The sequence below is a fragment of the Bubalus kerabau genome, chromosome 6 (genome assembly GCF_029407905.1).
Source record: "Bubalus kerabau isolate K-KA32 ecotype Philippines breed swamp buffalo chromosome 6, PCC_UOA_SB_1v2, whole genome shotgun sequence".
NCBI lineage: Eukaryota > Metazoa > Chordata > Mammalia > Artiodactyla > Bovidae > Bubalus > Bubalus kerabau.
Window position 1 is genome coordinate 60,502,970 of NC_073629.1, and position 25,624 is coordinate 60,528,593.

General features: G+C 38.7%; 1 protein-coding gene across 1 annotated transcript in view; it reads right to left on the reverse strand.

The window, feature by feature from the left end:
• Window positions 1-23,862, reverse strand: part of PRKACB (protein kinase cAMP-activated catalytic subunit beta) — a 148,656-nt gene extending 124,794 nt beyond the window's left edge. The window contains exon 1 of the mRNA XM_055585348.1: window positions 23,553-23,862. Coding sequence (XP_055441323.1) covers window positions 23,553-23,598 — 46 coding nt within the window. The 5' untranslated portion in view covers window positions 23,599-23,862. The remainder of the gene's footprint in view (window positions 1-23,552) is intronic.
• Between the last annotated feature and the right edge of the window lie 1,762 nt (window positions 23,863-25,624).

Consider the following 25,624-nt stretch of genomic DNA (forward strand, 5'->3'; position numbering starts at 1 on the left):
TATGTATGGGAATGTCAGTAGAAGAGTATATGTAAGGCGATAAACAGTAAAGTGGACTTTATTACATATTGCAAACTGGCTCTTGTAACATTCTTTCCATTCAGACAAGGCTGAAAAGCTATAAAATGGATAAGCTTTTTTCTATCTTCTATTTATAATAGTAGGAGAGGTTGAAAGCCTATAAAATATACCTCCTGGACTTCCGATTCCAAAGTTTGAGATGCAAATAACATTTTTCCCACTAGATGTCCTTCTAAGATATTTGGAAGGTAGAACTGGAACCCCTTTTTTGTATTTTTCTGATGGCAAGCATGGTCATGAAAATAAGGTTTCCCAGAAGCAGTGATTCCATGACATCCAGCTTCTGCCCATGAAAAAGATCCTATCAACACTATACCATATAAAAAGACAGGGAGAAAGAAAAATCTAATAGTATCATTTGAGGTCCTAGATTCTGCAATACCTAAAGCCAGATTATCATCTGAACTTTCAAATTACTTTAAAATATTCTTTGTTTCAATCAGTTTGAATTGGTTTCTGCTTTTTGCAATTGAAAGACACTAATTTAATACATATTCTGAAAATAAATATAATTTTTTTATTATCTCACTTCTTACAAAAATCAACAATTTTCTATATATAAACTCTTTTTAAGAGCAGCTAGGTAATGAGAAGCGAGTTCCCAACTTCCTGAACTGAAAAAGTGAATAGTGTTACAGTGATTTGAAAAACACTGTCAAATTTTATAAGCAAGATTATTGCTGAATAAAAAATACAGGAGAATGGCAAGTGTGTCACATGTGGCTATAAATGTTCAAAGTATTATAATATGGATTATAATGGCCCCTGCCAATAAAATACCATGATCCCTAAATTCCCTCTGCTTCCAGAAAGAATCCTAGGTTTTCCTGCTGTGGTAAATGGAAAAGGTCAGTTTTCATTCCAATCCCAAAGAAAGGCAATGCCAAAGAATACTCAAACTACCACACAATTGCACTCATCTCACACGCTAGTAAAGTGATGCTTAAAATTTTCCAAGCCAGGCTTCAGCAATACATGAACCAAAACTTCCAAATGTTCAAACTAGTTTTAGAAAAGGTAGAGGAACCAGAGATCAAATTGCCAACATCCACTGGATCGTCGAAAAAGCAAGGGAGTTCCAGAAAAACATCTATTTCTGGTTTACTGACTATGCTAAAGCCTTTGACTGTGTGGATCACAATAAACTGGAAAATTCTGAAAGAGATGGGAATACCAGACCACCTGACCTGCCTCTTGAGAAACCTATATGCAGGTCAGCAAGCAACAGTTAGAACTGGACATGGAACAACAGACTGGTTCCAAATAGGAAAAGGAGTACATCAAGGCTGTATATTGTCACCCTGCTTATTTAACTTATATGCAGAGTACATCATGAGAAACGCTGGTCTGGATGAAGCACAAGCTGGAATCAAGATTGCCAGGAGAAATATCAATAACCTCAGAAATGCAGATGACACCACCCTTATGGCAGAAAGTGAAGAGGAACTAAAGAGCCTCTTGATGAAAGTGAAAGTGGAGAGTGAAAAAGTTGGCTTAAAGCTCAACATTGAGAAAACGAAGATCATGGCATCCGGTCCCATCACTTCATGGCAGATAGATGGGGAAACAGTGGCTGACTTTATTTTTCGGGGCTCCAAAATCACTGCAGATGGTGATTGCAGCCATGAAATTAAAAGATCCTTACTCCTTGGAAGGAAAGTTATGACCAACCTAGACAGCATATTAAAAAGCAGAGACATTACTTTGCCAACAAAGGTCCGTCTAGTCAAGGCTATGGTTTTTCCAGTGGTCATGTATGGATGTGAGAGTTGGACTATAAAGAAAACTGAATGCTGAAGAATTGATGCTTTTGAACTGTGGTGTTGGAGGAGACTTTTGAGAGTCCCTTGGTCTGCAAGGAGATCCAACCAGTCCATCCTAAAGAGATCAGTCCTGGGTATTCATTGGAAGGACTGATGTTGAAGCTGAAGCTCCAATACTTGGGCCACCTGATGCAAAGAGCTGACTCATTTGAGAAGACCCTAATGCTGGGAAAGACTGAGGGCAGGAGGAGAAGGGGACGACAGAGGATGAGATGGTTGGATGGCATCAGTGAATTAACGGACATGGGTTTGGGTGGACTCCAGGAGTTGGTGATGGACAGGGAGGCCTGGAGTGCTGTGGTTCATGGGGTCACAAAGAGTCAGACACGAAGGAGTGATTGAATTGAACTGAAATGATGTTCTGTTCCAAGACTCATTGACCTTGATGGTAAGCTGTTGCTCTGCTCCTCTCCTCCTCCTCAGGTTGCCTTTGTTTGGGCTTGCAGGGTTATCAGTGCCACTTCTCAGACTTTTTTTTCACTTTTACATTTTCAGTATTTTTCTACAGCTCTACAATAGCTAATTAAAAAGAAGGATGCTCTTTTATATTTGTTTCTTAGATTTAGTTCTCTCCTCATCCTTATTTCCACCATCCAGAAACATTGTTGTTCAGTTGTTGTGCCCAACTCTTTGTGATCTCATGGACTGCAGCAAAGCAGGCTCCTTTGTTCTCCACTATCTCCAGGAATTCACTCAAATTCATGTCCATTGACTGGGTGATACTACCCTACCATCTCATCCTCTGCCACTTCTTCTCCTCTCCTCAATCTTTCCGAGAATCAGGGTCTTTTCCAATGAGTCAGCTCTTCACATCAAATGGCCAAAGTACTAGAGCTTCAGCATCAGTTCTTCCAATGGATATTCAGGGTTGATATCCTTTAGTATTGACTGGTTTGATCTCCCTGCAGTCCAAGGAATTCTCCAGAGTCTTCGCCAGCATAATTACAAAGCATAAGTTCTTCAGTACTCAGCCTTCATTATGGTCCAACTCTCACATCTCTACATCAGATCAGATCAGATCAGTCGCTCAGCTGTGTCCGACTCTTTGCAACCCCATGAATCGCAGCACAGCAGGCCTCCCTGTCCATCACCAACTCCCGGAGTTCACTCAGACTCACATCCATCGAGTCAGTGATGCCATCCAGCCATCTCATCCTCTGTCGTCCCCTTCTCCTCCTGCCCCCAATCTCTCCCAGCATCAGAGTCTTTTCCAATGAGTCAACTCTTCGCATGAGGTGGCCAAAGTACTGGAGTTTCATGACTATTGCAAAAACCATAGTTTTGACTATCCAGAAATACTGCTATTTATATTTTAGAATATTTGCTTAAAGTCAATTTTTTCTGTTTATACTGTAAAAAATTATACTATTTTGAATGTAGTATTTATTTAGAAATTAGATTATATACAGTACTAAAGGCCCTCTTGATTTCCACCCTATCCTGATTCTCCTGCTCTGCTCCCTAGAAGCAACCACTATTCTAAATTTTCTTGTAGCCTTAAAGTTTCTTTTTTATATTTTTACATATGTAATTTCCACAAATATCATATATACTAATTTTTAATATACCTGAATGGTATCATGATCTGCATACCTTTTTGCAAGTTACTTATTTCAAATCCATCATATTTCACTTAGCTGTTTCTCTATTGATGCCTTTAGGTTATTCAGTTTCCATTGTTACAAACAAAGTGTAAGGAACATCTGTATTCTTCCCTCTTCCCTCTCCTCTCTCTATATCTTCCTCTCCTCCTCATCTCTTCCCTCTGTTTCTCATTTTATTTCTCCTAATAAAAGACATGCTATACCTCTGGTCTTAATTTTTTCCACAATCCTTCATGCAAGTGTTTGCCTACCATCTTAGGTTACAATGTTTATAAAGTCCCCAGACAATAATAATTTTTAACAGTTTTAATGATATAATTTACATATCATAAATTAACCAGTACTAAGTGTACAGTTCAGTGGGGTTTTTAAAGTAAATTTATAGTTGTACAACCAACTCCACTACTAAATTTTAGATATCCATCACCCCAAAAGGAACCTCATGCCCATTTGCAGTCATTCTCCATTTCCACCACATGCCCTGAGCAACGACTATTCTACTTTCTATCTATAGATTTTTTTCACTTTCATATAAACGAAATTACACAATACACAGTCTTTTGTGTCTCACTTCTTCCACCTAGCATAATGTTTTTGAGTTTCATCCATGTAGTAGCATGTAATACTTTGCTAAGTTTTATTGCTGAATAGTATTCCATTGTACAGATACACCACATTCTGTTTCACCAGTTGTTTCCACTTCATGGCTATTATAAATAATGCTGCTATGAGCATTCATGTACAAGTTGTTGGGTAGACATATGTTTTTAAATCTCCTGGATAAATTTCTAAGAGTAAAAACTGCTGGGTATGGTAGTTTGGTGCTTAACATTTTGAGAAACTGGTAAACAGTTTCCAAAGTGGCTGCACCATCTTACATTTCCACTGGAAGTGTATGAGGGTCCAATTTCTTCACACTTTTGCCAATACTTGTCTTTATTAAAAATACAAATTTATTTTTGCACATGTGTAAGTGTTTCCATCAAGAAGATACCTAAAAGGGGAATTCCTGGATTATTGTTTATACCCATTTTCAGTTGTAATAGTTAGAACCATATCATCTCAGAAGGGGCTAGCTCAATTTACACTCATCATGCTTGCCGTACATAATACTGTGTGACCTGTTCATCTCTGCTAATCTGATGAGTGAAAAAAAGACATCTCATTTTAAATCACACTTCACTGATTATTACTAAAGTCAAATACCTTTCATATGTCAATTGATCACCTGATTTCATCTTTAGTAATGTACCTATTCATATCCTTTACTGTATTTTTCTTTCATTTATATATCTTTTTGTTGACTTATAAAATGATTTTTATTCTGGATATTAATCCTGTCAGTTTTATGCATTAAAAATATTTCCTCTCAATCTCTTAAGAAATTTGGAGTAACATCTTTCAGAGTTCTATGCAAAACATTTCTCCCAACTACTATCAATTACAGTCTTATGCTCCTTGATTCCTGTGACTAAGAACTTAACTATCCATGCTAAGAGTACATTTCATTGTTTCCCCAGGTGTCCTGTGAAATATGCATACAAGTAAGACCTCTAGCTGCCTTTCCTGGGAGGACAAATGAATTAGGCTACTTTTGGACATGTACTAGTCAAGTTGTTAAAAAACAAAAGCAAACAACAACATAAAAACTGATATTAGTATTTTAAGGGAAAAAAAAAAGGAATTCATTAAATGGGTAGAACATAGAATGGTTAGGAAAACAACATCAGATTAAGGCAGGCACCAAAGGAGGTAAGCCACAATTGAGAAGCAATGCATTTAAGACCCTCTTCATGGATCACAGCTGTGTTATGGCAAAGGGGCTTGCATAACTCAATGAAGCTATGAGCCATGCCATGCAAGGCCACCTAAGATGGGTCATAGTGAAGAGTTCTGACAAAATGCAGTCCACTGAAGGAGGAAAAGGCAACCCACTCCAATATTCTTGCCTGGAGAACCCCACGGGTCAGTATGAAAAGGCAGAAAGATATGACACTGGAAGAGTGGCCCCCCAGGTCAGAAGGTGTCCAATATGCTACTGGGGAAGAGTGGAGGGCAATTACTAATACCTCCAGAAAGAATGAAGTGGTTGGGCCAAAGCAGAAATGATGCCCAACAGTGGATGCATCTGGTGGTGAAAGTAAAGTCTGATGCTGTAAAGAACAACATTCCATAGGAACCTGAAATGTTAGGTCCATGAATCAAGGTAAACTGGATGTGGTCAAGCAGGAGAGGGCACAACTGAACATCAACATCTTAGGAATCAGTGAACTAAAATAAACAGGAATGGGTGAATTTAATTCAGATGACCACTGTAACTACTACTGTGGGCAAGGATCACTTAGAAGAAGAGCAGCCCTCATAGTCAACAAAAGGGTCCAAAATGCAATATTTAGGTACAATCTCAAAAATGATGGAATTTCAGCTGAACTATTTAAAATCCTAAAAGATGTGCTGCACTCAATATGTCAGAAAATTTGGAAAACTCAACAGTGGCCATAGAACTGGAAAAGGTCCAGTTTTCATTCCAATCCCAAAGAAGGTCAATGTCAAAGAACGTTCAAACTACTGTACAATTGCGCTCATTTCACATGCTAGCAACTGCTACTGCTAAGTCACTTTAGTCGTGTCCGACTCTGTGTGAACCCATAGATGGCAGCCCACCAGGCTCCCCCGTCCCTGGGATTCTCCAGGCAAGAACACTGGAGTGGGTTGCCATTTCCTTCTCCAATGCGTGAAAGTGAAAAGTGAAAGTGAAGTTGCTCAGTCGTGTCCGACTCTTCGTGACCCCAAGGACTGCAGCCCACCAGGCTCCTCCGTCCATGGGATTGTCCAGGCAAGAGTACTGGAGTGGGCTGCCATTGCCTTCTCTGACATGCTAGCAAGGTTATATTTAAAGTCCTTCAAGCTAGACTTCAGCAATATATGAACTGAGAACTTCCAGATGTACAAGCTGGGTTTCAAAGAGGCAGAGGGACCAAAGATCAAATTGCTAACATTTGCTGGATCATGGAGAAAGCAAGGGAGTGTCAGAAAAATATCTACTTCTATTTCATTGACTATGCTAGAGACTTTGACTGTGTGGATCACAACAAACTATGGAAAATTCTTGAAAAGATGGGAAAACCAGACCACTTTAACTTGTCTCCTGAGAAACCTGTATGCAGGTCAAGAAGGAACGATTAGAATCGGACATAGAATTGACAGGCTCAAAACTGGGAAAGGTGTTTGGCAAGGCTGTATATTGTCACCCTACTTATTTAACTTATAAGCAGGGTATATGGATACAAAATGCCAGGCTAGATAAAACACATGTTAGAATCAAGATTGCCAGGAGAAATATTAACAACCACAAATATGCAGATACCACTCTAAAGACAGAACATGCAGGGGAACTAAAGAGCCTCTTGATGAGGGTGAAAGAGGAGAGTGAAAACACTGGCTTGAAACTCAACATCAAAAAAAAAAGCTAAGCTCATGGTATCCAGCCCCATAACTTCATGTAAAATAAAAGGAGAAAAAGTGGAAGCAGTGACAGATCTTATTTTCTTGGGCTCCAAAATCCCTGCAGGTGGTGGCTGCAGCCATGAAATTAAAAGACTCTTGCTCCTTGAAAGGAAAGCTATGACAAACCTAAGACAGCATATTAAAAACCAGAGACATCACTTTGCTGACAAAGGTCTGTATATTCAAAGCTATGGTTTTTCCAGTAGTCATATACAGATGTGAAGAAGGCTGAGCACTGAAGAACTGATGCTTTCAAACTTTGGTATTGTAGAGTATTCTTGAGAGTCCCTTGGACTGCAAGGAGATTAAACCACTTAATCCTAAAGGAAGTCAACCCTGAATATTCATTGGAAGGACTGTTGCTGAAGCTCCAACACTTTGGCTACCTGATGCAAAGAGCTGACTCATTGGAAAAGACCCTGATGGTACGAAAGACTGAAGGCAAAAGGAGAAGAGGACAGCAGAGAATGAGATGGTTAGATAGCATCACAGACTCAATGGACATAAATCTGAGCAAAGTCCAGGTAACAGTGTAGGACAGAGGAGCCTGGTGTGTTAGTTCCTGAGGTTGCAAAGAGTCAGACACAGCTTTGCGACTGAACAACAACAAGAAGCACTACATATATTGTCTCTTATGAATAGACAGATACTCAACCTCCAATCTGATGGCAATGCCATCAATGGATATTCATTTCTATACCACTATATTCTCAATTCTGCAAAATAAATCTCCATTTGATCTTCTGTTTTTGAGTCAAGCTCACAAGACTCATTTGCAATATTAGTTTCTTGTTAAGACTTTGCTTCTAATATAACAAGTAAACCAGGCCTGAAGTTCAAGTAAAAGTGAAAGTAGCTCAGTCATGTCCAACTCTGCAACCATGGATTATACCGTCCATGGAATTCTCCAGGCCATAATACTGGAGTGAGTGGCCCTTCCCTTCTGCAGGGGACCTTCCCAACCCAGGAACCGAACCAGGGTCTCCTGCATTGCAGGCGGATTCAAGTACAAAGATATAATTATTTCAAGGAACATAATTAGTCTTCTCTACCACCCAGCAGAAGTATTTTGATGGCTATCTCTCCAATCTTATATTAGAAATATATACAAAATAAAAACTATAAGCACCAGTTGGCACATCATTCTATAGGATCAGTAGATATTTTTTACAGTAATTTTTAGATATATCAAGATTGTTATGACTATATTTAAAACAAGCATCTCTCAGAAAAAAACACTGCCAGTTTATCCTCTTCTGTCTATCAAGAAACTGTATTCCTCTATTCACCAAGTATTTCCTGAGTCTCTACTATGTGCTGAGCATATCACCATGTGATAGATTTCAGTCAACAGCAAAAACTGACATTATAATTTAGTGGGGAAAATTGTACTATTAAAACAAAATGGCATGATTCCATGAAAATATATAACAGGAGACCTTAATCTAGTGTGGGGAGATCAGAGAACATCTTCCTGAAAGCATAATAATTGAAATAAAATATGAAGGATGTGATAAAGGGTTAATAAGGTGAAAGGAAAAGAGAAAAAAAGACTTTCAGACAAGAAACAGTATGGGTAAAGGTGTTATAAAAGAAAAATATCCGGGTGAATTTCAGAAATTATAGCTTAAAAAGGGTATTTTTGATTATCAGGAAATCAGTAATTATGTACAGGTACTATTTATATCTTTCGTTAATTCCTTTGAGAGGCTCCTCTGTCCACAGAACTCTCCCGGCAAGAATACTGCGGTGGGCTGTCATTCCCTTCTCCGGGGGATCTTTCCAACTCAGGGATCGAACCCAGGTCTCCTTCATTGCAGGCAGATTCTTTACCATCTGAGACATGCACAATTCTCTTTTGAGAGGTTTATATAAAATCAGAAAATGGAAGAAGATATTTGGCAAGGAAATTTTCAATAATCCACACTAATGGGAGATATTAATATAGATAAACAAGAAATAGCAGACAAAATTATTTTGATTTAGTTTCAAATTAACCCAATACATTTTTCCCACAGTAGACTGATTTGTTTTGCTCAAACTAATTATTTGTAATATATTAATAAACATTAGCTAGCAAAACAATCCTTTTGCATTTGGGGCATGCTTCTGAATACTACAGCTTTGGGTGTTAAAGTCAGTAACAATGCCAAGGTAATCATGGTAATAACAATGTCTTATTGTATCTTAAAATGCGCTATAAGAAGTGATAGGAAGGAAGTCAAACAAGATACTAGGGTCAAATTATGACAGGCGTTATATGCCATGCTAAGAATAGATTCTATTGTACATTCAATGGAGTAAAATAAAAATGATTTACGTAGGGAGCAACCAGATCAGATTTGGGAGATAGCTAAGAAAACTGAGGGCTTCCCAGGTGGCACAGTGGTAAAGAATCCACCTGTCAATGCAGGAGATGCAACAAAAGATGAGGGCTCGATCCCTGGGTCAGGAAGATCCCCTGGAGGAGGAAATGGTGACTTGTTCCAGTATTCTTGCCTGGAAAATTCCACGGGCAGAGTAGTGTGGCGGCCTTCAGTACATAGGGTCACAAAGAATCAGACACAACTGAGCACAAACGCACACATACACATAAGAAAACCAAAGGTAAGGAAACTGATGAAGCAAATATTTTTAGATATCCTGGAAAGGGATGATAACTGAACTAAGATAGGAGGACTATAAGGAGAAATGAGAGGACAAATTACTGACAAGACCCAGTTACCAATGAGAGGTAGGGGAAAAGGAAAATGAAACAATCTAAAATGACTCCCAGATTTCTGGCTTACATGACTTGTTTCTCAATTTTCACCAAAATAGGGGATACAGATTTAGGGAAAAGAAAATTTCCTCAACTTGACTTTCCAGGTAACATAGCCAAGTAAAAATTAAACATGACTGGAGAACTGAAGAAAGACATCTATTAGCACAAAGATAGGAATAGGAAGTGGCAGTACCTGAAGTAACTTGAGTGGATGACTCACTGGGGAAACACCACGAACAGAGAAACTAAAGAAAAAAGGTCAAAAAGAGGATTACTGATGATACTTGCCAAAGCAGGCAGGAATAGAGATCAACCTTAGGATGTGAAGTATAAAAGGAAAGAAAGTAGAAACTGTGAAATCAGCCTATTAAGAAGCTTGGTTTTGAAGGAGATTTGATAAAAATGAGAGAACACAGCACAGAGGAAGAAAGTTTACATTTTCATATTATTTTTCAAATGATAAAACTTGAATATACATATATATATATGTTTACAGTACAAATACATGTATATACGTACACATATACATACATAAAGGGGAAGAAGAGAGTGTGGAATTGAATAGTCGAAAATATGAGTAGGTCTTTTAAAGCATGATACCAAAGATAAAAACTGTAAAACATACTTTTGATTACATAAAAATTTAAATTTTTGTAAAGCTGAAAGATAAATAGGAAAAGTTTATAACACAGAGCCAGAAAAAGGTTAATAATGATAATAAAGACACTCAAATATTTCAACTGAAATATAAGCACAGGTTACTCATTAAAAATACAAAAATTACTAAAAAACAGAAAGTTCAACTTTTGCTGGCAATAAAATCAACTGAAAAGTATGAGATGCTATTTCATGCTGAGTAACTAAAAATCTAAAAGTTACAGTAACATTCTTATATTTCAATGAAACAAACCCTCATGCTTTTGTATGTTTATGTACATAGAAAACATGTATCAGGAGTCTTAAAAAATAAATCTACAATAATACTAATCTCAACACTTTTCAAAAAAGAATGAAACAACTTAAATGCCCAACAACAGGAGCTGCCTTTTTAAAAAGATAGTACATAATCATACAATGGAACACAAGTATTTTGCTACAGTAAAAAAGGAAAGAAAACCCAAAAGTTGTTGAGATTGTAGAACTTGAGAAGGCTCATACAATGCTGATAGTAACGCAAATTGGCACCACAACTTCAGAAAACTATTAACCATATCTATTAAAACTGAATTCTACAACTAAGTATATACTCAATAGAAATTCATACATATGTTCACCTGTATACATGTACCAGAATGTTTAGAGGAGCACCATTATAATAGCCTTCAAATAGAAACTTAACATATAGCAACAACAGAATGAGTAAATTGTGATATACTCAAACAATAGAATACAATACAGCCAAGAGAATGGATAGTTTCTAACTATACTCAACAGTAGGGATGAATCAGACACAAAAGATTACCCACTGTATGATTGCATTTATAAAGTAACCAAAACTAATCAAAGCCATTGGAAGTAGGGAGAATGGTTACTATTGAAGTGAAGAGTTAAAAAATTAGTTCTATAAATGTTATTATTTTAATAAATTTAACACACTGAATGTTAAAAATTCCCTACAGAATGACATCTGACTGTATGGGAAAATTCATGACATAAAAATGAAAAAAGTACAATGTATACTATAGATGGCAGATTAGGTAATGGTTAAAATTGCAGGTTCTAAAGACTACTTGGGCTTCCCAAGTGGCACTAATAGTAAAGAACCCACCTGCCAATGCAGGAGCCATAAGAGATATGGGTTCAATCCCTGAGTCAGGAAGATCCCCTGGAGGAGGGCACGGCAACCCACTTCAATATTCTTGCCTGGAAAATCCCATAGACAGAGGAACCTGGCAGGCTACATAGGATTATTAAGAGTCAGACACAACTGAAGTGACTGAGCAGCCAAGACTACTTGAATTTGAATCCCAGTTTATATGCTATTGGGCAAATTACTTAACTGCTTCAGTTTTTTCACCTGCAAATGGTGTTAATGAAATTACAGACCACATTGGGCTGTGAGGTGGATCAAATAAAATAAATGGGATTAAAGCACTTATGATACTTAAGTACTACACTATTATTATTACCCCCAAATAAGAATTACACCCCCAAAAGTAGTAATAACTGCAGGCAACTTTCTGAAACCCTCCTTCTTGTATCTAGGATTCTAGAGAGATTTCTCTCTTTTATTAAACAATAGTTATCTTATGAATTATGTAGACCAAAGCTCCTTATTTTTAGATAGATTAAATTTCTGTTAGAATTCAATACTGAGTTCCTGTTAGAATTTCAGTGAATTCAAAAGAGGTTCTATACTGTGTAACTCCCTTGCTATGTAAAAAGTGCTAAATTTTATGCTCAAATATAGTAACTAATCTCACTATCAGTTTTTGGGTTCAATCTTTCTCTGCCTTTTATTTTGAGACTCCTGTTTATTTTTTTAAATTTTACTTTAAAGATAACATGGTTCATATAAATGCCTTCTCTAGCAAAACACTTGAAATCTTTAGCTGTGGTAATAGCAAGGGGGGCTGGGGGGGCTGATGTTGAGGAGGTCCAAGAGTGATTAATAAATAAATGAAGACTGACAATAAAATAGAAAGTTCCATTTCTGGCTTAGGAAAATGAAAAGCTTCCCCCATCCTCCAGCTCAGGGTTAAAAAAGAAAAAGATGTCTGAGATAAATCTGGCTAGGGTACAGTCTTCAGATAATGAAACACTAATCTAGGTGTTGCTGTGAAGGTATTTTGTAGATGTGATGAAAAGTCCATAATCAGGTCACTTGAAGTAAAGAAGATTATCCTAGATAAACTGAGTGGGTCTGATTCAATCAACTGAAAGGTCTTGGAAGAGCAGAACTGAAGTCTCCCTGAAGTCAGCCTGTGGGCTGCAGCTTCAGCCTATATCTGAGAGTTCCAGCATGCTCTTCCTGACAATCTACCCCATGGATTTCAGACTTGCCCAGCCAGCCCCCAACTTGCAGTATAGCTCTTAATATATAGCCTATTAACAATGTTTCTCTGGCAGAACCCTTGCTAATATAGGACTGAGTTTTCTAGCACTGGTAAGATTATTATGAAAGAGATAACTAAAGCATTTATAAATTTTTAATGAAGTAGCTAATATAACATGGTGGTTAAGAACACAGACTCTAGAGCCACACTGCCTAAGTTCAAATTCCAGCTTGACTACTTACTTACTATCCATGATACATCTAGCAAGCTGAACCAGAATAGGAGGAGTTAAATTATAAACAGAACTGACTCTTACAAAAGAAGCTAAGTAACATCTGTACAAACATGTTCTCTCAACTTTGTGGCTCACATACCACAGTGGTCTGCTGATGCTCTATAGTCTTCTACTCGAATAAGTGCTACAGAAATTGAATACTTATTTTATTAAGTAGGACCCCAAAATAATGAGATCTCAACACAATATCTTTAATTTTTTGAGTCAAGGTCCAGATGGGTAATACAGATTTGCCAAGGACTTACAGGTTTAGATTCAATAGTTGTTTTACTAGAAAACAAAAGTTTTAAGTCATTGAAAAGTTAACATTATATGAACAGTAGGCAACAGGGAATACAACCTTAAAACAATGGCCATAAAGCCTGGGACTTTATACCTTTTAATAGCAAGTCAGCTAAAGATAGGGAATTTACATTGGATTTTGTGAGGCAGTCCTAATGTCAAATGTACCACAGAGTCAGCCCTCACTGTGAACTGTCAATTATTTCATTTCTCTAAAGGAGTCCCAAATTTGGTTCTGAAAACTATCCACAAAGATACAGAACATTACTGAATCTAATTTATATTATAATCAAAAAGTGAAAAACCAAATTACCACAGGAAATACTCTATACTGTACTTCCAAACAAAATTCTCGTGTTTGTACATTTACTTATTTAAAGCTTTCACTATACTATGAGCAACAAGAAGGCAACTCTCTATCTCCTTCATGACCCTCCTCCAAAATAAAAAATACGTATAAATGAATAGATGAATTATAATACATTAAAATATAAAAATTTAAGCTATATCTCCATTTCTATTTAAGCAATTTAAGTTATCATATCAGGGAAATAATTTATTATTTGCATTATGGTTATAACCTCATATCAGGGAAATATATTTATTCTCTAAGCCAAGAATAAATATATTTAACTGATTATTTGTGTTTAAAGGTAAAAGCATTTGTTTTTATAAATTCAGCTAGTATCTTTAGTAACTTAAAAATTGCTGGAAAACATTGATGCTTTTTTTTTTACTTTTTCTTTTTTTTTCTTTTGAACTGTGGTGTTGGAGAAGACTCTTGAGAGTCCCTTGGACTGCAAGGAGATCCACCCAGTCTATTCTGAAGGAGATCAGCCCTGGGATTTCTTTGGAAGGAATGATGCTGAAGCTGAAACTCCAGTACTCTGGCCTCCTCATGCGAAGAGCTGACTCATTGGAAAAGACTCTGATGCTGGGAGGGATTGGGGGCAGGAGGAGAAGGGGACGACAGAAGATGAGATGGCTGGATGGCATCACTGAGTCGATGGACGTGAGTCTGGGTGAACTCCGGGAGTTGGTGATGGACAGGGAGGCCTGGCGTGCTGCGATTCATGGGGTCGCCAAGAGTCAGACACGACTGAGCAACTGAACTGAACTGAAGCCAAGTTTATGAAGGTTTCACTGTACTTCTTTTATTGCTGTACAACTAGCTTTTATAAGTTTTGAGGAATAGCTTGTAAGTTCTCATGTTTTAAATTCAGGTGAAGATGGTGACTGCAGCCATGAAATTAAAAGACGCTTACTCCTTGGAAGGAAAGTTATGACCAACCTAGATAGCATATTCAAAAGCAGAGACATTACTTTGCCAACAAAGGTTCATCTAGTCAAGGCTATGGTTTTTCCTGTGGTCATGTATGGATGTGAGAGTTGGACTGTGAAGAAGGCTAAGCGCCGAAGAATTGATGCTTTTGAACTGTGGTGTTGGAGAAGACTCTTGAGAGTCCCTTGGACTGCAAGGAGATCCAATCAGTCCATTCTGAAGGAGATCAGCCCTGGGATTTCTTTGGAAGGAATGATGCTAAAGCTCAAACTCCAGTACTTTGGCCACCTCATGCGAAGAGTTGACTCACTGGAAAAGACTCTGATGCTGGGAGGGATTGGGGGCAGGAGGAGAAGGGGACGACAGAGGATGAGATGGCTGGATGGCATCACTGACTCGATGGATGTGAGTCTGGGTGAACTCCGGGAGTTGGTGATGGACAGGGAGGCCTGGCGTGCTGCGATTCATGGGGTCGCAAAGAGTCGGACACGACTGAGCAACTGATCTGTCTGATCTGATCTGAACAATTTTCTCTACCTATACTATTTGGTTTATATACTTCAATCATGTAGACCTATTACAGAATAAAGAGTTCCAGGTTTGTTTCGTTTTTTAGTTTATCCTTAAACAACAGATGTTCAATTCTCTTGCTCCTATTAGCTCTCCCTGATTTTAACTTTTCTCCACTTCTGCTATACACGAAACATCAATACTACACATAACATCCTAAGGGTTTTTCACTAAGAACAGAACGTTTTATGTCTTGTTTCAAATCTACTCCCCTGATGACCAATATTTAGATGGTCTCTTTACCTACAGTAGAACATGAGAATATCTTCAAGGATCAATAGTGATTCAAAATTTGTTTCTTAGGCCAAAATTCAGAAACTATAATTCTTTAAGTACAGATCAAAAAATTTCCCCTAAATATATTACTGTGTATTTGCTTACACTGAGGCTCATTTGCCAATTCTCTACCCACATAATTTTGTGATAGTCTTTAATTCTCAAGTCTTGCTACTTTAAAAATAAACCTTCTTTCTTTTAATAAACATATATGGAAATCACTGAACTGTAAGGCCGGAAAAGACCATAACCTCTGTAACAAATTTGTCCTTCTTAATTTTATAGTACAGCTTGGAGGTATTAAAACAGTTATCTAAAGTGAACTAATGGAAATAATTAGAAGATAGAATTTAGATTTTTCTTATTCTGAGTTCACACTCTTACTATTAAATCACACTTTAACTTTTCAATATCTATTTTAAAGATCTCTGGGAGAAGAATATTGATACTTAGTACAATATATGTTGGTACAATATTTTACATGTTTTTCTGCTACTCCACATGACTCTACAAAGCTCAATAGCTTACAGGATGCATACTTTAATTATGAAAGTAACACATTTTATCTGACTTTAATTTTGTTTCTTTAAAAGTTACAATGTTCTCATCAGTGCTCTGGCTTTTACTTTTTTCAAAAAAAGCTAAACTTTTAGTTTCTACAGTTCTTAATTTATAGAAGTTACATCAGATGTCATACACAGTTCTATAGATTCTAAACAGCTGGCCTTAGAAGGGGAGCAAACTGAGATGCTCCGATCCCCTGAGATGGTCGGAAAAGAGCATCCGATCATCCAAGGTCATTTTTCCCCCACAGTTGAGAGAATTATATACAATCCACATATGAAATAACCAAACAGATATCATTTCTCAGAAATTCCATAGGCACCCTAAGTTCAACATGCCCTGCCCCCAAATCTGTTCCTTCCCTTATATTCATTTCCTGACTCCATTACTGGCATCACAACCCATCCCCAAGGCAAAGAAGCTAAAAACTTGGGAGTTATTCCCAATCTCTCCTTTACTTCATTTCCCAAATGCAATCAGTAAAGCATAGTCTGCTCATTTTTAGTTTCCAAATTTCTTACATTTTAGGTCCTTCCTGTACCCCTACCTTTACCATCTTGATCCAGACCCTCAAAGTCCCTCACTTGAGAGAGAGAGTCTTCTAATAGATTTCCTGCCTCCACTTCACTTGTTCCATATGCCATTTTCACATCACCATCTAAATAATCTCTCTAAAATCCAAATTTTATCATATCTTTCTATTATTTCAGAGTCCACAGTAGCTTTGATAGTTTTATCCCATAGGATGAAATTCAGACTCTGCATTTTATGGTCTCTGTCCATTTCCTGAGTCTCATCTTTCATTGTACAATCTCCCCTCTTTCCTACCACCAACCCCATCCTTTTTAGTCATAATGAACAACTTACTTTCTTCCTGGAATATGTCATGCTGTTTCAACCCTCTAGATCTGCTCACTCTGTGTGTTCCGTCTTCTCAGAACACACTTCTTCCTGTAATTCTACTGTTGAACACTTACTGTTTTCAATGCTCAACCCAGGACTCACCTCTTTTTTGAAGGCCTTTTTGGACTTCATCCCCCACCCACCTCAGTGGAAATGACTATACTTTCTACTGGTTCCCCCAGTGAACTCAAGAAGCCATTTTTAACAGTTGTTTTTTTTTTTTCTTTAATTAAGTTGTTGACATGTCTGTCTCCCTCTTCTGAAATACGGGCATTCTGGAGCAGGTACTGGGTCTTATTCAATCTTTATTCCCACAGACTTGCATAAAATCTGTCACGTTTTAGGCACTCAATATGTTTGAATAAATGAAAGCATGACTGAATGAACAAAGAAAAGAACAACAGAAGATACTCTTGAAGGAATATTTTTTAAATTAAGAAAAATACTCAATATAATGTGGTACTGACCTAGGTATATTTACCTCCCATAAATTCCACATTTTTCTATTTAACATAGTTTTTTTCTTTCCCCACTAAAAACCTTAAGATTTATTCCTTTGAGGAAATTTGGACATATATGTATACTAGCATTTATTATCACATATACAGACAATTTTATAAACTATACTAATTACTTATTTTATTAATTTAATGGAATATCAGAATGATTATGGTCAACTCCTGACTATCTGGGCTTCCCAGCTGGGGCTAGTGGGAAAGAACCCACCTGCCAATGCAGGACAGGTTAAAGACGCAGGTTCAATCCCTTTCCAACCCCTGGAGGAGGGCATGGCAACCCATTCCAGTATTCTTGCCTGGAGAATCCCATGGACAGAGGAGCCTGGCAGGCTACAGTCCACGGGGTCGCAAAGAGTGGGACATGACTGAAGTAACTTAGCATACACTATCTGAAAGAATCTTAATAGCTATATGCTGACTTACCTAGGATCTTTTCATGTGCTGCTTCTACCACTCAGCCATGGCTTACTTTTCTAAACTAGCTTTCATGGCTCTAATTATCCTGTTGCTGGCAATGAAAAGCAACAATATCCTAAGTGTAGGACACTGACCAGGAGAATGAGAAAAATGGCTCATGAACAGGAGGTAATTTTATACAGTAAATAATCTGCACAAAATTGAATCACAGAATCATGGAACTGAATGTGATATTAGTATTTATCATCCAAATAGTGTGGCTGTTTGTTTTGATTTTTTTTATTTTTTAAACTAATGAAGACTATTCCAAAATTCTTCTGCGAATCTATCAAAATGGAATGTTACCAATTTTCCTTTAAAAACTAACTGAAAGTTTAAAGACATGAATAAGATATGAGATCACTAAATTTGTTCTTATTCAAAGCTATAAAAATTTTCATTGAAATATATTCACTGAGTTCCAGTATTAAAAACTAAAAAATTCTACTTCTAGTAGAGTCCAATAAGGAAATTAACTTTGTACCTAACTCTACAGATTATATACAAATTACTAGTTCACTAGGTTTGTAAAAGCTTATTTAGAGGAAAAACTGAAGAAATAAGTTAATTTCTAGTATGAGAAAAGATAAATATAGCATTTTGTTCATCTATGAACACTTGTGAGGATCTACAAATTACAAAGATGATGGAAAGATAGGTTGGTGTTTTTATTACATGCTATGCTCTAAACTTGGAGAAGGAAATGGCAACCTATTCCAGTATTCTTGCCTGGAGAATTCCATAGATAGAGGAGCCTGGCAGGCTATAGTCCATGGGGTCGCAAGAGTCGGACACGACTTAGTGACTAAATCACCACCACCACCATGCTCTAAACTATGCTATGCTCTAAACCTGTGCTGTCCAATATATCAAACACTAACTGCCGCATGTAAGTTAAAAATTCAGTTTCTCAGTTGCCCTGGTTACATTTCAAGTGCTCAATAGCTGCAGGCAGCTAGTGGCAACCACAAAAGACAATATAGATAGGAACATTTCTATCACAGCAGAAAGTCTGATCAGATAGTGCCAAACCATGCAAACCATGGTATAAAATGCAAATTTCTAAATACTTTTAAAATGGCAGTACAAGTTCAAAAAGTAATTTTTCAATTGGCTATTTCAGAGAAAGGGAAACTATACATATATGAATGAGAAGAAAAAATTAAATACAAATATTAATGAAGGTTTAAGTATATAAAATCAATTCTCTATGGCTTACTCTGAAATTATACCATATTAAATCTGAAAAGACTTTCAAGGTAATTTAATCATTCATCCTCATTTTATAGAAATTGAATCTAGAAGACAGCACAAGGAAAAAAAATAACTTTCATTTAAGGTATCTATTATATCCAAATAGTCACTATTGAAAACAACCAAAATTTCCTATAATAATACTGATTAAAGTGAAGTCTAAGCTATTCTGTGTGTCTCAGAATAAGCTTTTCTGTTACATACAGAGGGTGTTTGCACGGTGGTTAGGATTTCAGGTTCTAAGGTTAACCTGCCTAGTTCAAATGTTACCCTTTCACTGAACTAGCTGTGCAACCTTAGGCAAGTCATTTAGGCTCTCTGAGCCTCCTTTTTCTCATCTATAATATAAAATGGAGAATAACTGAACTATGTTATATAGCTGAAAAGATTAAGAAAACTATGCATGCAAACTTGAAAGAATCTGGCACATAGTAAACCCTTAAAAAATGCTGGTTTTTATGAAACCTACATTTTGGTTGAACCTAGTCTACTAGTGGGTGACTAGCTTCCATTCATCTTCAAAGGTTCTTAAGACAGAGAAACAGTCTGGAAAACATAAAAATAAAAATCATTGTATGAACACTAGTGGCTCTAGCACTTGTAGTCACAGAAGAATGTGCACCCAAACCTCTACCAACACTGTAACCACAGGCCTCAGCACCATGGTTCTGACAGTGTTACACATAAAGCCCACACGCAACATGCGAGGGGAACGGAAATCCACTGTGTGTGTGTGTGGTTTTTCTTTTTTTTTCATGAAATTAAAAAACACTTTCAGGTTAAAATAGGTGACATGATTTTTATGTTGGGGACTGTGAATAAAGTGAAAGACAGGATAAGTGAAACAATTTTGAATGACAAGTTTAAAATTTCTCAGAGAATTTTATACGTTCCCTTATTTTTCTAAAATTTATACTTCTGCCTATTAGCTGAGGTTTAAATAACTACATTCAAATTTTGAGACCCCTAAATTTATGAGAAGACTCCTATATTTATTTACTATATTTAGGAGAAGGGGATGACAGAGGATGAAACGGTTGGATGGCATCACCGAATCGATGGACATGTGTTTGACCAAGCTCCAGGAGTTGGTGATGGACAGGGAAGCCTGGCGTGCTACAGTCCATGGGGTCACAAAGAGCCGGACACAACTGAGCAACTGAACTGACTGATATTTATGAGAGTAACTTTTTTTTAAATATACAAAACAAGCAGGTATGTAAAAGTAAGAGTTGCTCTTTCATTAAGTTTTAAGACATCTCAATACAATTTCCCAGTTTACCACAGTAGAATAGGTACCCAACTTAATGTTGGGCTTCCCAGGTGGCACAGTGGTAAAGGACCCGCCTGCTAATGGGGAAGACGCAAGAGAGACATGCATTCAATCCCCGGGTCGAGAAGATCGCCTGGAGAAGGAAATAGCAACCCACTCCAATATTCTTGCCTGGAAAATTCCATGGACAGAGGAGTCTGGTGGCCTACAGCCCATGGGGTCACAAAGAGTTGGACATGACTGAGCGCAGTACAGCAAGCATTGGAGTACAGATTTCAGTACAATACAACATAAGCACCAGATGGTCCAAGCTAACTAAGACCCTTCTCAAATATTTTTATGCCCAACTTTATTGTTCTGGAATATTTTTAGAACTAAGGTCCAGAGTCACCTGTATGAGGGATGAGCCAAACCTCAAATCCTAACTGACCTGATATTTTTAAATCATTTCAAATCAAACACTTTCCTATTGGTAGTTTTCAGAGTTTTAATCTCATATTCCATAATGTTAGCATTTGTCATATTTTGCTTTTCAGTTAACTTTTACATGTATATTTTCTCTTTCACATTAGATAGTAAAACTTCTTGAGCTTTTACTTACAGGGTCTCCATATGAAACTAATACGCTTGGTAGACACTTTGAAAATATTTGTGCTACTTGATTAGTTAGTAATGCAGAATGGGTCAGGGGACCAGATTCAATTCCTTACTCTGATATCACTAACAATATGATCTCAGCTCCTGCTTCTTCAAAGGTCAAGTTCTCTGGCTTTGAACAGGAATGATTACATAGGCTGATCTCTAGGACCACTTACATTTCTAAACGCTTATACTTTTATGTATTGGTTGAAGTTTAAATTCAACTCAGTTGCTCAGTCATGTCTACCCTTTGGCCCATGGATGATAGCATGCCAGGTTTAAATAACTACATTCAAAGTCTGAAAGGCATATATTGAAGTTTAAATATTCAAATTTTGAAAGCCATGTATTTTCAAAAGTAATTTTTTAAAACTATACAAATCAGTTAGCTATATATGGTATAAGTTATTCTTTCATTAAATTTTAAGATACATAGATTAAAATGTCTTTGTTCACCATGGTAGACCAGCAGCAACATGTACCTGATAACATTGCTCCAAATGAAATTACAAACTAATCAACATGTGACATTTCAAATGATTGTCCAGTGAGACAGTTATTTTCTCTTATCACTTCAGAATATGTATTCAAACTACTATAATGACCTTCAGTTTCCATAAATAAACTTCTATAAAAAGCTGGCTAACATACTTAAGAACTAGGCTGTCACTAACAGTTAAAGTTTATGAAAGAATTTACTCAAACATTTTTAAAGTTTCCATTCTGTTTCCAGTAAATATTCTAAGATTATCTCATAGCTAGGAGCTTCAAATGTCTAGGGGAGAATTTGTTTGATAACCTTAATAACGGAAATACATAGATCACAAAAGAGTCAACTATCACCATTAAAAATATAAACATTGTACAGGCCAGTACTTGTTAATAAAAAAAAAATCACTGATATGATTCAATTACCAAGCACACTTTGTAATACATTAGTACATATTTTATCTTTATGTTAATAGAACTTCAAATTAGGAAAATGACAAAAGGCAGAAACAATTCTTTACACTTCCCTCATTTTTAATACTTTCTATACAGTTACATTTGTGCAATTATAAGAAAAAAGACCACTGAAGTTCCACCTCTACATTATTTTTTTAAAAATGTCCATCTCACGTAGTGAAGACATTGAACTTTTCTGGAGCTCCTGAAAATTAACACCAAGATCTTATTGGTGAAACACAAACCACATAATTTGACCTAACTATTCATATTAAACAAAATGAATGACTAGATCTTTCCAAATTGATCCTGCTTATGGGGGAAGTGAAGTGAAGTGAAAGTCTATCAGTTGTGTCTGACTCTGCAACACCATGGACTTTACTGTCCATGGAATTCTCCAGGCCAGAACACTGGGTAGCCTGTCCCTTCTCCAGGGGATCTTCCCAACCCAGGGATCGAACCCAGGTCTCCCGCATTGCAGGCAGATTCTTCACCAGCTGAGCCATAAGGGAAGCCCTGATATTGGGGTGAGAGGGAGACTAAATTATGAAATTAACTTAAAACACGTTACAAACACAGAAACATTAAAAGACACTGTTTACACAAATTGGAATAAATCATCAGGTATCCCCTATTCATCTGGCATTGCCTCAAGGGCTTACATGTCATTTACTCCTAGTGACAAAACAAATACTTGTTATCTGTTCATTCTGAATTATAAGATCTGAGTTGTACCGGGCAAAGGCAAAAACCATCCAGATTTACTGACTGACTAACAGACAGACTCACAGATAAATAAACAAAACCATATGGCCATACAGTAAAGTGCAGAGTGCCTGCACTTGCAGCTCTCAGAAGAAATCCACGGTATTCTGGAAGCACTTCAACTCGGAGTAACCTTTAAGTTTTACAGACATTGTAGCAAATTTTTGAATGTCTCAAGAGAAGGCAAATCTGTCCTGCTTTTTTTCTCTAATGGGAAAAGTTGCTGCTCACTCTTATTATTCAACTCCTAACCTGAAGAGATGGAGGATCTCTAAAACAGGTACCCATTTAGGATTAACCTCACCTGCGGAGAACCAGAGCAGCAGTCCCTCACCTGACGATAAAATTGGGTTAGACCCAAGTGATGGAGGGAAGAGAGTCAACACTACCTGTGGCTCCCAAAGCGGGGGACGGGGTCAGGGGGCGGGGAGGGAGAGACGGCTTGGGATGGTCCACGAGACTTCTTTATCCCGACCATATTTGGGGAAGTGTCTAATCTCGGGAGTCCCCCCGCTCTAGTGTAAAAGGGAGTCACGGGGACCTCTCTCCTCCCTCGCCCTCTCCATCCGGCCCTCGACGCTCAGCTCTCTCGCCGGAGCTGGGGGGGAGGGAGTGGAGGAGGAAGGCAGCTGGTCCCTAGGGCCCCCTTGAGTGGTTCCCGGCGGCCGCTGAGGCCTGGACCATGCCTGCGGCCTCCGGGCTCCGACCCCGCGCCATCCCGCCCAGCGGGCCCCCAGACCCGGCCCTTGACTCACCGCTCTCCACCTCGCTGCCTTTCTTGGCGGTCGCCGCGTTCCCCATGACTGGGGCGATGGGAGGAAGGGGTGAGGGAAGGGAAGGGAAGCGGGGCTGGCACCGTCCCCGCCGCTCCACAGGCTACGGCAGCTCCCGCTTCTACACCGGTCACAGCACTGAGTGCTCCCGGGGCTGGCGCCCAGAATGCGGGCGGGAAGACTGGGCAGGTTCTGAAGCCAGGGCTTCAGCGAACTCAGCCCCGGCGGCAACAGCGGTGGCGGTGGCGGCGGCGGCGGCGGAGGGCAGACACTCCCCCTTCCCCCGCCCCGCCCCCCCTGCGCGCCCCCGGGCAGTCGCGCACCCGGGCCCGGGACCCTGTCCCTCTTCGCCAGCGGGCGCGCGCGCCGGAAGTGACGTGACGGCCCGGGACGCGGGCGGCGGGCTGAGGGGAGCCTCTGTCCGGGTAACCCGGCCTGGCACCTCAGCGGCCCACGGGGCTGGCATGTGGTGGCCCGGGCTTACTCTCGGATGCCCATCCCAGAGATATGGGAGGCGGCGTCGGGACCGTTAGGTTTCAGGAACCTGTCGTCTCTTAGATGGCGTTGGTCATGCCCTGGAGCGGGGCCGCGGGAGGCCTTAAAGAGGTTTGCATTGCATTCTTTGTGCCCCGCATCGCGGCGGCTCCTCGCTCAGAAGCTTCCGTGGCCCCATAGCCCCACCGGTCCGAGAGGATCGCACGGTCTGGGAGGAGATGGCACAGGAGGGGAACCCCTTGTTTCTCGCCTCTGGGCTTTGCGGACTGATCAGTATCAAGCCATGGAAACAACCTCGTCCCTAATTCCGATCGTGGTTCGGAGCCTCTCTTTGCGTCCCAGATCCAAGTATTCGCCGAGCCCACCACGCTTTCCTCCCGGTTCTTAGATCGTCGGTCACTATCCCTTTGATGTTTCCCGTGCAACTTTCATCCGCTGTGGTTTTGCGGGATTGCTCTCAGGTTTTGTCAGATACCCCAAGCGGAAAGAACGGAAAGTATTGCTGTTTCTGGAGAACGTCTGTTGATGTGAGTCATTGTATTTAGCAACTGTCTGCGTAGATGTCAAAATAAATGCATTCCCAATTGGTAGTGGCGTTTTCCTTAGTATACATCTTAGAGCACTTGAATTGTGAATAGTAAACTGAACTGAACTGAAACCAAGTAATTTATGTGGCACTCTAGTGTTTTTTGTTGCATATTTCTTTGAACTTTGCGCGGTGAGCATTTATTCTACCACCAGGCAAGTCCTTATTCTAAATTTAGTGTAGAATAACTTCAGGAGGCACAGAGACTATGTAAATTTATTTTGTGTCCCCAAGACACCAGGCACAGAAGATATTTAGTGGATACTTGTAGATTTCAAAGTCAGCATTGGAAATCTCTCAGAATTTTTTAAAATAGCTTTCATTACTGACAAAAGCAGAGTGGTAACCGTAGAAATTTCTCAGTAAGTTCTTCCCATTATTTCTTATAACTAATTCTGTTAATTTATCAAAGGTTTATATCAGGTACTGTATTCCAAGTACTACCATGCAGATAGCAACTCATTGGATCCTCAAGAACTCTATGAGATGGAGTTTTACTATCATGATTTCACTTATGAACAAACTAATGCACAAAGATGTTAAGCAGTTTGCCCTAGATTACACAGCTAGTATATTGTGGAAGCAGGATTTGAACCTCTGTAATGGGGCTCCAGGAGAAGGCAATGGCAACCCACTCCAGTACTCTTGCCTGTAAAATCCCATAGACAGAGGAGCCTGGTAGGCTGCAGTCCATGGGGTCGCTGAGAGTCGGACACAACTGAGCAACTTCACTTTCACTTTTCACTTTCCTGCATTGGAGAAGGAAATGGCAACCCACTCCAGTGTTCTTGCCTGGAGAATCCCAGGGACGGTGCGACGCAGCAGCAGCAGCAGCAATGGTGCTCCAAAGTATGACTTTTTATCCATAGTGTTATGTGGATGTTATGGTAAATTGCTTTCTCTCCATTTAAATCCCCTTGTCTTGAAAAGATGCATACATAATGAGTTTATTTCTTGGGGAAATTCATTATAT